The sequence below is a fragment of the Apteryx mantelli genome, chromosome 1 (genome assembly GCF_036417845.1).
Source record: "Apteryx mantelli isolate bAptMan1 chromosome 1, bAptMan1.hap1, whole genome shotgun sequence".
NCBI classification, from domain to species: domain Eukaryota; kingdom Metazoa; phylum Chordata; class Aves; order Apterygiformes; family Apterygidae; genus Apteryx; species Apteryx mantelli.
Window position 1 is genome coordinate 131,892,760 of NC_089978.1, and position 14,916 is coordinate 131,907,675.

The window sequence follows — 14,916 nt, forward strand, 5'->3', positions numbered from 1 at the left end:
TTTTAACTATTCCCTTATGTTCCATTCATTTTCAGCAGTATGTGAAGGTTCAGGTTCATATTTATCGTTCTGAGCTGTCCATCCTTCACCTCAATTCTTCACTAAGATTTTTCCGTTTAAATATTTTTTTAATAAATAATTATGTTATTATTGCTTGAATTGAACATGTATCCAGCAAGTCACACAACCACCTTGTCCCCAGTGGGACCAGCTTCTCACCATTGAGGAATGGGCTCTCACCTGTGCTTCAGATATGAGAATAGAGAGGATGGATACTTTTGACATAGTATGTAGGTATCTAGATGCTGCTACATATACCTGTGATCTGACTAATGCACAGAATATATGTAATCCTTGAAGTCCTGTCAGCTCTTGGAAAGTAACATATCCTGGGTCTAGTGGCTAGTATATGCAGGGGAATAGCAGGACAGCCCATCCAAAATGGCTCAAGAATGAGAGTATAGCTGGTTGCTACCAAATATATCCATGTAATGAACTCCTTCCCTTCCATCCAATGATACCAACATGGGCATATCAATTAATACCTGGCAGTTTTGAGTATAGGTCCCTTTCTGTTCACCAAGAAGAGCTCTGTCTCATGGTAAGTTGGTTGGGACACGTAGGGAACAATACATTTTTATTCCCAGTGCAGTCTAGGCACAAATGTTTCAGTATGCTCTGAGTGACTGTTTCCAATTGGAGATAAAGACTGCGGTTATCTGTAATGTGAAGTGTCTTTCTTGGAACTGACAGGTCGAACCACGGCATTATTTGGTTTCCACAGCAGTGGAGGAGGTACAGAAAATCATCCAGCAACTGACCATAGAAATCAGCTGTAAGGCCATACAATTCCAGGCTATCTCCAACTCTGGCATTCATAATGAGAATATTAAGGTATGAACAAGAGCTTTAGTACATTCAGCTTGCAGGCAAAGAGTAAGTGATTTTCCATTGTGTAATTGTTTGTAATGGACAGGTACATCTATCATCCAAGACACCACAGATAATAAATTAACTCTTTACTGTGGAAGGTCTAGTAGCTGACTGGGTCATACAGGCTTACCCATGGACGTCTTACAACTCAAGGAGCATCAGAGAGGGCTGGGTAAATCAGGCAGAGCATCTTTTTACAACTGCTTCTTTTACGAAAAGCTTTTATTGCCAGAGCTGTCAATCTGCAAGCAGAAGCCAAAGCTTTTGGGGAGACAGAAAAAAAAATTATACAGCAGTAACAGAAGAAGAAAAAAATTCTCATGCCTTCGTGAGCTATGACTCGTATTTTCCACAGGTGGAAAACCTGTCAGCTTACTAAAAAAAGGAAAAAAAAACTTCACCACCGTGAACATTAGAAAGCTTCTTCAGAAAAAATAGTATTTTTTTCTTGATCATGGATTCAAATTTTTCCTTTTTTCTTGGGAAGAATTACGCTTGCTAGTGGGAGAAGTGAAGCATTTCCCCACTTTAAACAATCAGATGCCAAAATGATAATGTCCTAGTTGTGACAGGGGAAGATTGGTTATTTCCTGTGACTACTTAAGACAAGAATAACTAGTATAAGGATATAAGAACAAATCATAGCACAGATGAAAAAGATATTTTTCATCTGAAGTAGTTTACATACTCTAGCTATGTCAATCCTTGTACTGAAATGCAGCCAGTTAGGGAGCAAAACACAGCAAACATGTAAAAGCATAGGGCAACTTTTGCAGGTGTCTAGGATTGAAAGGAAAGAATTCTGTTTGTATCAAGCTGCTGAAAGGATATTGAAGTGGGTGCAGAATATGATCATCCAATCTGGAATGTGGCTGTTGCTTTGAGGACAAACACATTCAGATTTACATCTTTTCTGGAATATCGTGAACGCCATGGCACGAGCCTTGCCAATAGGACTGACCACAGTGACACAGAATGGTGCCACATCCTGATCCAAGCACAGTTCTTAGTGCCGTGGTCTGCATCTGCTGCTCAAACTGGATTGATCCTGCTTGGCTTAGGAGACAAGACCAGGGTCAGTGTGAGATTGCTGTTCTGGAAAACAAAACAGAACAAAAGTAAGGCAATCTATTCTGAGCAGTAATTTGTCATTACTGTAGCTTGATCTGAGCAACCTCTGCTTTAAAGAGATCCCCAAAATGTATTTTCTTAAAAAGTGGCAGATTCATTATCCATACTTAACTAAACCCAGTGCTATAAATCTGTGACAGTCACATTAGGAGGGCTGTGTCTCTTGGCTGACTTTGTACTGAAGGTGCAGAAGGTACAGCGTAGCAAAGGACAGGTTAATAAGAAAAGGTTTTGACTTGGCCTATTCTGCTTCCAAAAACTAGAGTCTTTAAGATTGTCACTGAAGTGTCTCAACCTAGAGGAGAATTGTGTTAAGGGAAAGCCAGTATATTGACTATTCTGTGTTTAATTTTTCAACATCTTTTTCCTGACAATTAAATTTACAGTGACTTTTCAGAACTTTCAGCTTTTGGTTAAGAGGATTTAATTTAACATGTTGGGGGCCTAGATTTGTTGTAAAACTATAAGCCTCCTTTTAAATATACAGGGCTGGATGGAGAATTAGAAGAAAATTCTTTAAGTATTCAGTGTTTTTCTGCAACTCTGGGACAAAAAGTCAAAATTTTTAGTAAACACATTTACAACTTTTAAGTGTTTAATACTTCAAAAGTATTTATTATGCATTAATTTATTCAAACACCACTACTTTTCTCAGTGTGAAACTCATCCAACTCCTGTCTATATAGATGTATATATTTTTAAATGCAATTTTTTGCATTTGCTTTTTGCATTTGCATTTGCATTTTGCAAAAACTATTCCAGCTTCAGTAAGAAATCATTCAATCCAAGTGTATTAAGGGATCCTGACAAAGAAAATGGTGTGTGCTCCTGTTCCAGAACTAGAGAAGTCTAATTTCTGCCCTCTATGCCTTGTGCTTCTGCTGTGTAGTTCCTGAGAGCTACAAAAAATGTGACCTCTATAGTGTAGTCTGGAAGAAACTAACCTCGCACTTGTGCTGTCTCTATAATACCTTCAGAAATATTAGTATTTGCATGTTTTCTTACAGTGGCTCTACAACTAGCTTCTGTCCATATGGTGCGTGTGGGGGGAAATGAAATGAGAATAGTACTGTTTTTAATTTATAAATACTGACAGATCAAACCAATCCAGCCCCCCAGCACTAACCAGAACCATTGCCCATACCTTGTGGGTATTTGATTGCACACATGGGAGACCTGTCGTGGTCTTCACTGAACAGGGAGTGGAAATATGCCAAAATCTGAGATGGCTTAGAAACCCCAGTCCAAATGACATCACCCTTGAAGCTGTGCTTCAATGAGCTGCAGACAGACTACCACCATTTTTGCAGCAGTGGTCTATGCAGGGCTGAGGAAGACGCTGTAGAGGCTTCAGTAAGGCATAATGAGCAGGTTAGCCATCTACAGTAGTTACTAGCACAGCACTGCAAAGTGTTTAAATCTGTAGTCATTGCAGGGGGGATTTTCCTTTTACCAGCAGGCTTAAAGGAAATTTGCAGCTTTGCTCTGTGAATGAATCACCTAGCATATGCTTTCTCTCTGTTCTGTGTATCTCGTTTTCCCTTCTGCTTCTCTCAGGATCAGCCAGCTTTACTGGCCAAGTGGTCAGCTATGCTTCGGGGGAAGCGCCCATTCCACCCATCCATCCAGGTACAAATCCTTCATGCCACATGGTTCATGCTGGTCGGTGTGCCTGCTCCCTCCTCACCCACTGTCTTCTCCAGACAACTTCACCCACTCAACCAAGCCTCCCATGACCATTCAGCCTTTCTGCAAGAGGCCTCCTTATTTGTTCAAAGCATAAACATTTTATTTCTAACCTAACACTTCCACCTCTCTGGGATAGCCTGGCCAGGCTCACAAGAACCATACTGCATTTAATTTGCCCAATTTACTGCAGGCAGATTTTTAATACAACAGAATTGGCCATAAGTTGCATATTCCAGGATTCAAGGCTCTTGTTTGTTACCGCTAGCTCTGTTCAATAGCCTGTGACTTGCTGGGGCTTGTGGTCTATATATGGTACATAACACTGTTCTATGACAGAGCACAAGTGTGGGACAGGGATTTGTTTAGATCAGGAGAGCACCTGCTCCATGGCAGACCAGCTTTACAGCTCCATCACTAAACTTGTGATTTCTGGTGTTTCCTGATAAGCATCAGGTGGAAAAGCCTTGTGATCCTGAGAAAAAAACAGCTTTGTTTTAAAAAATAACATTGGGTGGGTTTGGAGGTTTTTCTATCCATTATGGCTATGGAGAAAAGTTTTTGTTTGTTTTTTGAAGTGATCTGGATGAATATCATTGGTTGAATGAATATCATTGGCTAAATGGAAATCAGGATGTAAATACCAAAGCTCCCCCAATTTTTTCTAATTATTTTTAAACCTCATGGTTTTTTGAACTGTTCAGTGGCCTGGGATCAGCTAGCTCGCTCTGGAGCTGCTCAGAGCTTACAGTAAAGCTCTACTGTTGTCTTAAGTCTAGGTTTTATTGCAGATATGATCATACAACACAGAGAAGGCCTATCCAGAGGTCAAGAGGAGAAAAAGTGTGTTCTGGGGTAGGACAGTTTTCAAGAGTGAAGTTTGCAGGGTGTTGAAATAGCCTGCAAAAGAATTTTTCACCAAGGAGTCAGGCTTTTCAGTATTTGAAGATACTCATATAGTAGCTGCAGATCTTCCGTTTAAAATCTGTTATGCAGCCATTAACTACCATTTTTCTACAATGGTACTAGTTTGTTGTTCACTGCCACTTGATAGGGATGTGGTTTGGCCTTTGCCTGCATGTGGCTGTATTTGGTACAAACACAGCCTCTCAAAGCAATGTTTCAGCCTGGTCAAGAAGGATTTATGCTTATTTGTGTAGTGTCCAAATTCATGTTATGCCCTGGGACCTTTCTCCTTAGGCCTTCAGCTGGGCTGGCATTTCTTTGCTTGTGGAGCACCCATGCTTCTAGTGCCCATCTGGTTTTGAATGGGACTATTGCAGCTTGTGTGAGTGACTATAAGTCCAAGTATTGGTATGGGAAAGAACTGACTTTCATCTGTGCCATAAAGGTCTGTTAGTGCCCTCAGGGCCCTGACACCTCTACAGTATGTTCTAAATCAGCAGAGTTACTAGGAAGGCTACAAGAATGTATTGGATTATTAACGGAGAATGACAAGAGTTTTTAATTTACCGTGAGGTAACCACCTTACAGCAACAGCTGTCACTTCACATCCTGTTTATGTAGCAGTTTCACCTTATTAATGCCAGTGTAAGTTAGGAACTGAAGTTGAAAAGCTTCTGAATCAACATGGTAAAAGTCTGAATGAGTTTAAGCACCCTGTCTGAGCACCTGGAGCTAAGATTGCTGAATACTTCCAATACATTTGGAGATGTCTGGTGATGTTCTAAACCTATGCGATGCTTCAAGATATTTGTGTTTCACCTGTTTTTATTGGAGAATGGTTATTCTCAAAATGAGGCCAATATTGACTTGCAGACAAACCTACTTATGGTTTTGTTATCCATCGGTTACTGTTTCCATCCTTACAGTGTTTCTGGCTTTCACTCAACAGAAGAAACAGTTTCATACAGTACAACTGGCCAAGACCTGGGTTTATATCTGACTGTGCCACCACCTGCTTATGTAGGCTTGGGAATGTCACTTACCTTATGTCTCTGTCTCTTAAGGGAGGACAATATTTCCAGTGATTCAGAGTAAAACACTTATTTTACTAATGGGCCAAAGTGTTACTTTACAAATGTCTTTAATGGACTTTGAGGGAGAACAGAAACGTGCACCTTTTTCTATAGTTGTTACTACTAATAAACTCAAGGCTTATCTCTAGTAACAATTCTGAGGTAATAACTGGCACTATTTTGTCTCCCATTGCTGGATCTCAAAACACGTTCTCTGATGCTCTTCTGCTTCTTGGAATCAGCTAGTTATTACATCTCATGCAATTGCACACTAGAAATAACATGGAGTGAGGGGAAACCATGGCAGCTGTGGTGGTAAATCAGCTGAGTCTGCTCTTGTCTCATATGCACCATGGCTGTAACATCATACTCCTTCTAGGACAATTTTCTCTTATTCTGTGTATTTCCAAAGTAACCCTCAGACAGGCACGGAGTAGGTCCTGCCTGTATTCAATTGTTCCAATGATACCTTGGCTTTTCCCTCTCTCCAAAGCCCTCCACAGTTAACCTGTTGCTTCTTTAACCCTCCCCTCCCTGCTTTGGGCTCATGGATCTTCCCTTGTCTCCTCTCTCAATCTCTCTGAACTCTCCTAGGTCTTAGCACCCAGCCAATTCCTCATCACAGTCCCTCTGCGCGGCCTGACTGGGTACAGAGAATGCCAGGTACGGCACTGGCGTTATTACACTGTGCATGGAGCCAAGCTTCACTCCTCCGTGCGGGACCCTGAGGAATTGCACCAATGGCTACAGGTGGAGCAGTTCTCTAAATGCCTTCCGCAGTGGCATGAGACGGACATGAACATCGAAGGTGATCTGGTTCCAGCCAAAGTCCTTATCATCTTCCGGGAGCTGGTGGAGAAGTCGATAATCTCCTGTAACCTTTCCAGTGAGTTTAGTGGGGACAGGTATAAGGGGAACTGTCTGTCTTGTGCAACTGATGGAGCAGAAACCACCACACACACAAAGTGGTTGGTTGGCAAGTTCACACAATCAGAAATCCAAAATGTAAATGCAGACCTGCATTGAAGATAGAATTGAGTAGTGGCTGGGTTTTTCATATCCAAGACTTTGCTTATTTCTTAGGAATTTGGGTAGGTTCTCCAGCAACATCACTTTCACACTTCCATCAACATACAACTAGGAATTTGGGAAAATCTTTTTTTTCTCCTATAGCAGTCACAACATGTCTAGACTTGCCAGAAAGATACTATAAGAAATTTTGACACAGGGAAGGTGCATAAGTGGGAGGGAAGAGTGAAAAGTGCTTGGAGATATAGGGTAGATAAGAGAAGCCTGAGCTGCCCATAGCTTTCCAGCATGGGGTGTTAGGAACTAGAAAAAAAGGCTTCTATTTCAAGCAAAGCCTGTTGGACAAGCACTGTTTTTCCCCCTGCTGCCCAGGTTGCTATAGTATTGTTTGGCAAATGTCATGGAAGTTTACCTTCAATAGTGATGCTGATCTCTCTGCAAGAAATCCAATGTGTCCATTTATTTCCTGTGGCTATTTATACTGGAAGTGCTGATCATTGGCACAATGCAATTAGTGGTTCAGGTAGCATTGCTTCATAGCTGTGACATCTGCAGCAAGATACTGCCTGAGCAGTGATCCTCATACTTAGTTCTTAGCATACCAGAGGCACATTACAGAGTTCAGCTAATAAGGTTTGGTCCATGGTAGATGATCTATGCCCATCTTTTCACATTAAGATACTATGGTATGGTCAAGTCGAGACTGTAGTACCTCTTCTGATGGGATGTTTCCAGGATGACTGTACCTATCAGCAGCATGATATGAGCCTTCCTACATTCCAGAGAAATAGGAGCCATTCCTCCTTTTCTGATCACACCCTGAATTTTAGTCACAGGAGGAAAGATGTGTTAAAGTCAAGCTCAGCTAGATCATTCCATTCTTTTAGGAAATATTTGTTACCACAGGAGAGGAAAGTATGATGTGAATGATATTTCACCACTGAGATTCACTGAAAAGATCAGATGGAATGGGCTTGCAACTGAAGCTTTACTTACATGGAAGTCATTATGCTGAAGTGAAAACCTGCCATTCTGTCCAGCAGCAATTCATCAAGCTGTTGAGCCAGAACAGGCACTTCCAAGGGACCCAGGGAGTGATGTCTGGGCTGATGGTTCTGAGGCTTCTTCTGTAAGGCCAGCTAGGAGGAGATAGACATAGAGGAGACAAGCTGAGATGAAGTCGGGAGGAGTATTTACCATTTTGTTTGTTTCTGTGAAGAGTGAACTTCCTTTATCCAACAGCACAGCTGAAGCTACATAAAGTTTTTCCTGATTTCACTGCTTCTCTGATTTCTTCTTTGAGTACCAGCAAAGCCAGAATTTTTGCAGTGCCTCACTTTACCATTGGTAGAAAAATTGGAAGCACAATCATGATGCTTCTGGAAATGCTGTAAATGTATTTTCATTCTGACACAGCGGTGGTTCTAATGCTTTTTAGCTTCCAGGGATCCCTACTGAGGATTATAAAGTTCTTGTGAGGGTGGACTCCACTGTTCCCAAAGTAATTCACTCCAGTGCCCACAAAGTCATGTTTTCTGGAGGAGATGCTAAATCTGCCATTGGGAGTAGGCAGACATTTACTCTGTGAAGACAGAAGAGGTTGTCATCCCAAATGTTTGTCACTGTCCCTTGAAGCCTGTTGTGTGAACTCCTTGTGGAATTTCTCCCCAGCCTATGTCAATCAAAATGACATAGGTTAACACACACCTACTATTTAAACTGTTTATGCTAATCTGCTCCATCTTTTACTTCAGTGGGTTAGAGCATGAGCACACAAGTAGCTCAGATGGCAGAGCTGAAGGGACAGTAATCCTGCCAGAGTGACAGGGAAAGCTGGGGACAGAAACTTCTTCCATTAACACAAACTGGGCCAACAGGAAACATCTAGTCAAATCCATTAGATACAGCTTTCATTCCTTTCTGCTCTCCTTCTCAAAGCATGTTGTTCCTGGAGCTGAGCCATTCTTCTTTCACTGAGGAAATCTCTTTTCTCCAAGTCACCGTGGAACTAACTCTTTTTTGATACCAAGCAGTCCCAGTCAGACAAGCAGTTAATACATTTTGTATGATTGCTCTGCAAACAAAGAATGTCAGACAGGTGTGGCTATAAATTCTGGCACTGGCTTCTGTGCAAGTGCATCTCCAGAAACAAACCTGTACACACCCCACAAAACATCCTGAATGACCAGTGACGTTAAGTCATTTGGTCTGATCACAGATTTTCTTAAGGAATAAGGGATCTTTAGATATGAAGTGAACCCACCTCTAATCAGAGGTGATCTCCCTTAGAGCTTTCTGTACTGTACTGTTAGAATTGTGTAGGTTGCTGCAGTTGTCTGTCTGCCTTTTTAAGAGGCTGGTCCTGTGAGTTACAAGGACCCACAGAGGAAAACAAAAACTTGATGACTGAAGATAAAATTAAGAACTTAGTTGTTCTTCATCTTCTTCCTGTTCTCGTTCCTCAGGGTAGATTGACATGATAAGTTGTTTTCTTCCATTCTGCTCATGTTGTTGAAGGGAGAGTGCTTAGATAGACTGATGAAACTGCAAGGTCCTCTTGGGACATGGGCACTAGACAGCCCCTTGCTTGGCTTGTGGAAAAGGACCTCTCCCCCTTTATTGTCTTCTCTTGTCATTCCTTCACAGATAAAGTGACAGTGATGGAGAGCTTCAGCTCAATGGTCCGGGTGGCTGTGGAGACATCAGAATCCCAGGTCGAGGTAGAGCTGGTCCCTGCCGTGGAGATTCCAACTTGCTGGCCCAAGAAAGCCCAGTGGCCTCGTTGCCTTAAGCGTTGGCCTTCCCAGGAAAAAGTACAGTGCATCAAGGTAAACAGCGTAAACTGTTTACTTGTTAACTGTTATCTCTGTGCAGGAACTTACCTTGCAGGTGTCTGACAGTGGTTCCCAAATGCAGGACTGCAGGGTGATGGCAAGCAGTCACCAGCAGACCAGTAGAACCAGATTGCCTTTATAGTATTTTCAATGAAAAGTTGTGTAATAACGTACACATAGTGCATAGTAATACCTCAGAAATGTCAGGGCAGGGACAGTGGTATATCAGTTAAGAAAATGTAAGAATTGCTGCCAAAGGGGGCTGGAAAGTTTTTTGTGCCACCCATAATTTTCCAACCTTTCCAAACTGTCTATTGCATGAGTTTCTTCCACACGATGTAGCTTAGTGCTGACCTGGATCATTCTTATTGTTCTGGTTTGCCTTATGCAGATGTTCTGCAAATGGGCCACTCACTATCTTGCAGTTTCCCCTCCAGCCTAATCCCATCTCTCCCTACAAACCTTGTGGCTGGATTTTGGCACTCCATCTTAGCCCCATTTGCCACATTCCCAGCAGGTCCATTTCTGCCTTCCAGTCCCACTATCCTTTCACGCCTGACCTGCTGCTCCATGGCAAAGTGCCCACAGAGTTGTGCCTCTGCTTTAGTAGCACAGCTTGTGCTGCACCTGGCAGCTCTAGGGTCGGATCTTCTGGGAGCAACTGATGTCAGAACATGAGGAAACAAGATAAATTGAATGTTCATTTCATTAGGAATTAGGATGGGAATACACCCAAATTTGCTGCCTCAGCTAAAGCTGTTTAGAATACAGTGCTCCACTTTGAAAGATATCACAGTCTCTTCATAACATCCCTTTGCATTTGTCAGAGAAGTTTGCCTCTCATCCAGTGTCACACTTCTCCTTTTGTCCATAGTCACTTGGTTTTGACCTTTTGGCCCACTCCAATTACCACTGGCAGCTGTGCTTCTTCCGTGCTGAGCATATGCTCATGGAAGGTCTTGATGAAGATGGTGGTTGTCGCATGAAGTGCTTCCGGGTCATGAGGCAGATGAAAGAGGATGTCTGGTGTGCTGGAAATAAGCCTGTTGTCACAGCCTATCACCTTCAGGTAGGCATCACCACAATATTGGGAGGGAGAGACTCAGAATCTGTTGCAGGGACTTCTGTCCAACAATGTCAAAATACCATGGCATAAAACACTGTAGCCTCTCCTCTGTAACTTCTAAGGTAACTGCTAAAACGGCAGTACCACTTCATTGCTTTACAGTGGTAAGAAGTTTAGTAAAGGTATGTTCCTTACTTCAACAAGAAACTAAAACCTGTAGGAACATTATGGTGGCAGCAATGTAAGTAATGTCAGAATTGAGGCACCTGCTCTGATTCAACTTCACATAGGTGTTGCAATACAGTCTTTAACTGCATGGTTCCATTCTGATTCTTGACTCTCCCAGCCATGCATAGCCATCAACAGATGGATCCATCTGCAGGAAACTTGTGTATTTGTCTTTCTGGGTGTGCACCAAGCAAAACTCTCTTAGGTGAACGTGGTTTCATGTGTGAGCTGCAAACTGACGTTTCAGGTGTTGTTTTACCTGGGGTGAGAAGCGAAGGAAGAGGTTACGGGATAGTAGCATCCTCCTCACACATACTTCAGGGTTCTAGATGGCTTCACTTTACAAACAACATTCGTGAAGAACAAATAGGAGGTTGTGCTATGACTGTGTCCTCACATATTACAGCTACAAAAACTGATGGACCAAAAGCAGCGCCGTTTATCTGTCGGTAGAGCTATCCTGTTTTCTGGGCCTTCATCCTCCTGGAGCTGCCAGGGAGAGGCTGCTCTTCCCCTTCCTTCAAGCCTCAAGCCACCAGGCTTCTGCAGCAGTTACTGATCTTTGGTGTCCAAAACCAGATGCAATGCCAAGAAGCTACTTACAGCTTGAGACCATTAAATGCTATTGTAGTCTTGGGACCAATCTAAGTCAAGATACAGTCAAAAAAAAAGAGTGGGCTAGGCTGGTTATAGATTAGCAGAATGCTAAGCTTTTCAATGCCTATGAAAACAAGCTGATGAAAAACTATCATAGGTAGGAGTAAGTGGAAAACCTTTTAAACCACTAGTAGGGTTCTCTTTCTCTGGCTCAAGCAGAAGAGGTGCAGGGTACCTGTTGCATGCACTACTCATCAAGCTCTTCATCTAAAAGCTCTTCAGTTCCTCCTGCAACTAGACTTCAGGCTTTTAGGGCAAGAGACAACTGATTGAGCGGATGGAAGGAATGCTTCAACATCGCTTATAAAAGAAAGTATGAGGAGATACAGTCAGTGGATAAATCAGCAGCTGAGGAGGGGCTCAGTGTTAGTTTTCCTCACATTATTAAGTTTTCCCTGTCTAAAGTATCCAACAATGATGATGAAACAAGACTTCATCTTAAAAAGGCCTTCTATGACAGAAGAAAAACCTTCCTCTGCTGGCTGGAAAGCCTCAGAGGACAAAGTAAGCACACTCAGTGTGCTTACCTCCATAGGAACGAAGTTCAAGATCAGGAAGTCCAAAAGACCTAGATGCATTTTGAAAACCAAATCAATGTCTCTCATATACTATGGCAGTTAAGTAAATGCTGGGGATAGATCATCTGTTTGTGACCTGGCTGAAAAAGTAGCATTATTTTCTTCACCTCCAAAACCTTCATTGTAACTGCTGGCCCTGCAGCTTGCTGAGATAGATTTAGTGCTGAGGAAAGGTAGCTGGTCTGCAAACCTCCAAGGAATGGCTCTCTGAGTTTTAGCCTGAATTCCTCATTATATCTTTTGTTACCTGGCAACATTAAAAAAGTCTTTGTCGTTATTGCAGCTGCAAACAAAAACTTGTTCACATTTGAAGAGCTGTCTGAGAAGAAATTCGTCAGCACCACAACTATTGCAAGGCCAACTGGAGGAAAAAAACAGGCAATCCAGAAGAGTGTGGGTTATTTTGATGAAATTCTAGTTCTAAAAAAAAAGCAGAGGGGTTAAAGAGTTTATAGTTTGGCCACTTCTTACAAGGTCTGCCAGTCTCTTTGGGATACTGAATTTCCAAAATAAAATTGGTATTGGGAGGAAGCCAAGCAACTTAATGGAATCTTGCACCCAAGATTTATCCTTTTAAAACTGATTTTCAGGTTGACCAACACAGTTAGTGTGGCGGTTTTGGTACAATAAGTGTAAGTACTTCCAGAAGATTCTTCTCAGTCATAGGAATGTTTGTAAAAATGTAACATGGGCAGTGTAAAAATAATACTATAAGAGCAATGATCATATGCATTTCATTATTGTAATTATGGATTGTCTCAAGTATAAAATTCTGTGAAATAAACTTAGGGGGAAGAGAATATAGCATATGCTGTAAGTATAAAAAACAGGCTGTGTTTGACCAGAAAACATGCCTTGTAACTGCAGTAGTTGCTTGAGATCCCAATCTGCTTGGGACGCAGTTCTGTGCACATCTTCAGCATAAGTACATCTGAAGTTAACAAATAATTATGTTAGTCTGATTCTTCTTCTTTCACTCCTTGCACATATTGGCTTCCACACCTGTATAATCAGACATTTTCTACAGCCTAAAATACCTGGCATTTGTACAGAGGCCCCTGTAGAGACTGGCAAATTGGCTAAGGTTAGCTTAGCAAGACCAGTGTCCTTGAGCTCAATGGAGATAGGGTCCTCTGGGGAGTGAAAGCAGGAACGTCACAGAGTTGCCCTGCTTGATCCCTGGAGGAGGCTTGCTCTCTGTATTAGCAAGGTTGCAAGACAAAGGGAGCAAGAGGACAGCCACAAGAGGGTGGGAAGGCTTCGCCTTAAGCTGCTATTTGTGATCCTTCTGCCTCAGGAACATTAGTTAACACAGGAAGCTTGCACTGTGAGTCTCTGATTTCCAAGGCTGTCAGCCATCTACCAGCACCAGAACTGCCTTAGTAGGCTGTGTGAGCCTTTGACAGAACCTCTAACACCTCTTCTCTCCCATCTGCTTCTTACAGACAGTGCTATTCTGGACGTGTGAAAAATACCCACGCACCAAGGATTGGCGCTGCTTTTGCGAAGCCTTTCTGAGACTGGTACGGAAGCTGCACAAGTGTGTAAGCCAGCACTTCCTCAAGCATTACTTTGTCAAGAACACCAACCTGCTCAAATACACCAACACCAGTGACCTGGACCTGGTAGCCAGCAAGCTGGCAGTCTTCTTAGAGAACCCCATGCTCTGCCTGGACTAAGGCAGGGAAGGTCTCTTCACTGCAACCTTATGACTATCCCCCACCTCCTCTCCCCATCTGTGGTTGTTCTTCGTGTCCTTCCAGTAGACATTGCAGCTGGCTTTATAAGACGTTTGGCACATGCAGCATGAAAGAGAGGAGTCAAGCTGGCAGCAGTGGGCGGTGAAAACTGATGGGAGAAATCGCTTGATGCCCAGCGATCCAATTCGCTTTCAACAGTGACAGCCTGCCTGGAAGCTAAAGCCAGTGCAAACCAACTCTCTGCGTCAGTGAGACAACTGCCTTGTTCTCTGTCACTAGTCGTGTGGCTCATAAGCGGAAAGACGTGTAAAAGAGTCTCCCTCCCTCTGCTGCCTAGCTGTTGTGTAACCTAGCACATATATTGTTGCCACTCCCTCCTCTCTCACAAGGACAGTGAGTTTAATTCCCTGCCTACCTCATTAGGCCAGCTCTGCAGATGGGCAGAGGAACATTTCTGAGGTGCATTGAAGCTGGAAGGCTCTTTCAGAGATAATCTGTGATTCTTCCATCTACAATTGAATGGGTTCCAGCCCCAGTGCAAAGATAGCCATGCTACAAAGTGCTGAATAGCTCAAAGGGAAGAAGAGTGGTGTTTTTTCTGTCTCCCCTTACTTTTCTCTCCTCCACATCCTTTTTTTCCCCCAGTTTCTTCAAAGCTTTTTTTTTTCATGTTTGCCTTTGCCAATTCTGTTGGTGCCATACAAGCAGGGGGCTTTGCCAGGGCAGATTTCACTTGCACCTCTGGCTCTGTCCAGCAGGCTGGAGAAAAGCAGGTCTTTCCCATGTATTTTTGGGTGGTGTATGGAAGGGGAATATTTTTCAAAGGCTCTTAGTTTCAAAACCCCCAGTGCTTTTTATATTATGTTTAAGAAGAAAACAAGTTTTAGTGTTTGAAAAGAACAGACTTCTAGAACGGGTATAAAGAATGTTATTCTTAATGTTTTTAAATCAGTGAAATGAAATCAAAGTGAGGGGTTTTTTTACACCCATCCAGGAAAGTAATACTCATTGCTAAGGGAAGTGGCAGACATGGGATTTGCAGCCAGTACTCCAGGGAGCTGCTGCAGTCGATGGCCTGCAAGATGACCATCTGTG

At 42.6% G+C, this 14,916-nt stretch overlaps 1 protein-coding gene across 1 annotated transcript; it reads left to right on the forward strand.

Moving 5' to 3' along the window:
- Positions 1-268: 268 nt before the first annotated feature.
- Positions 269-13,800, forward strand: MAB21L3 (mab-21 like 3). Its single transcript, XM_067291640.1, has 7 exons — positions 269-286; positions 754-894; positions 3,622-3,693; positions 6,324-6,615; positions 9,405-9,586; positions 10,467-10,661; positions 13,567-13,800. The coding sequence occupies exons 1-7, from the start codon at positions 269-271 to the stop codon at positions 13,798-13,800; spliced, it is 1,134 nt and encodes a 377-aa protein (XP_067147741.1).
- Positions 13,801-14,916: the final 1,116 nt, after the last annotated feature.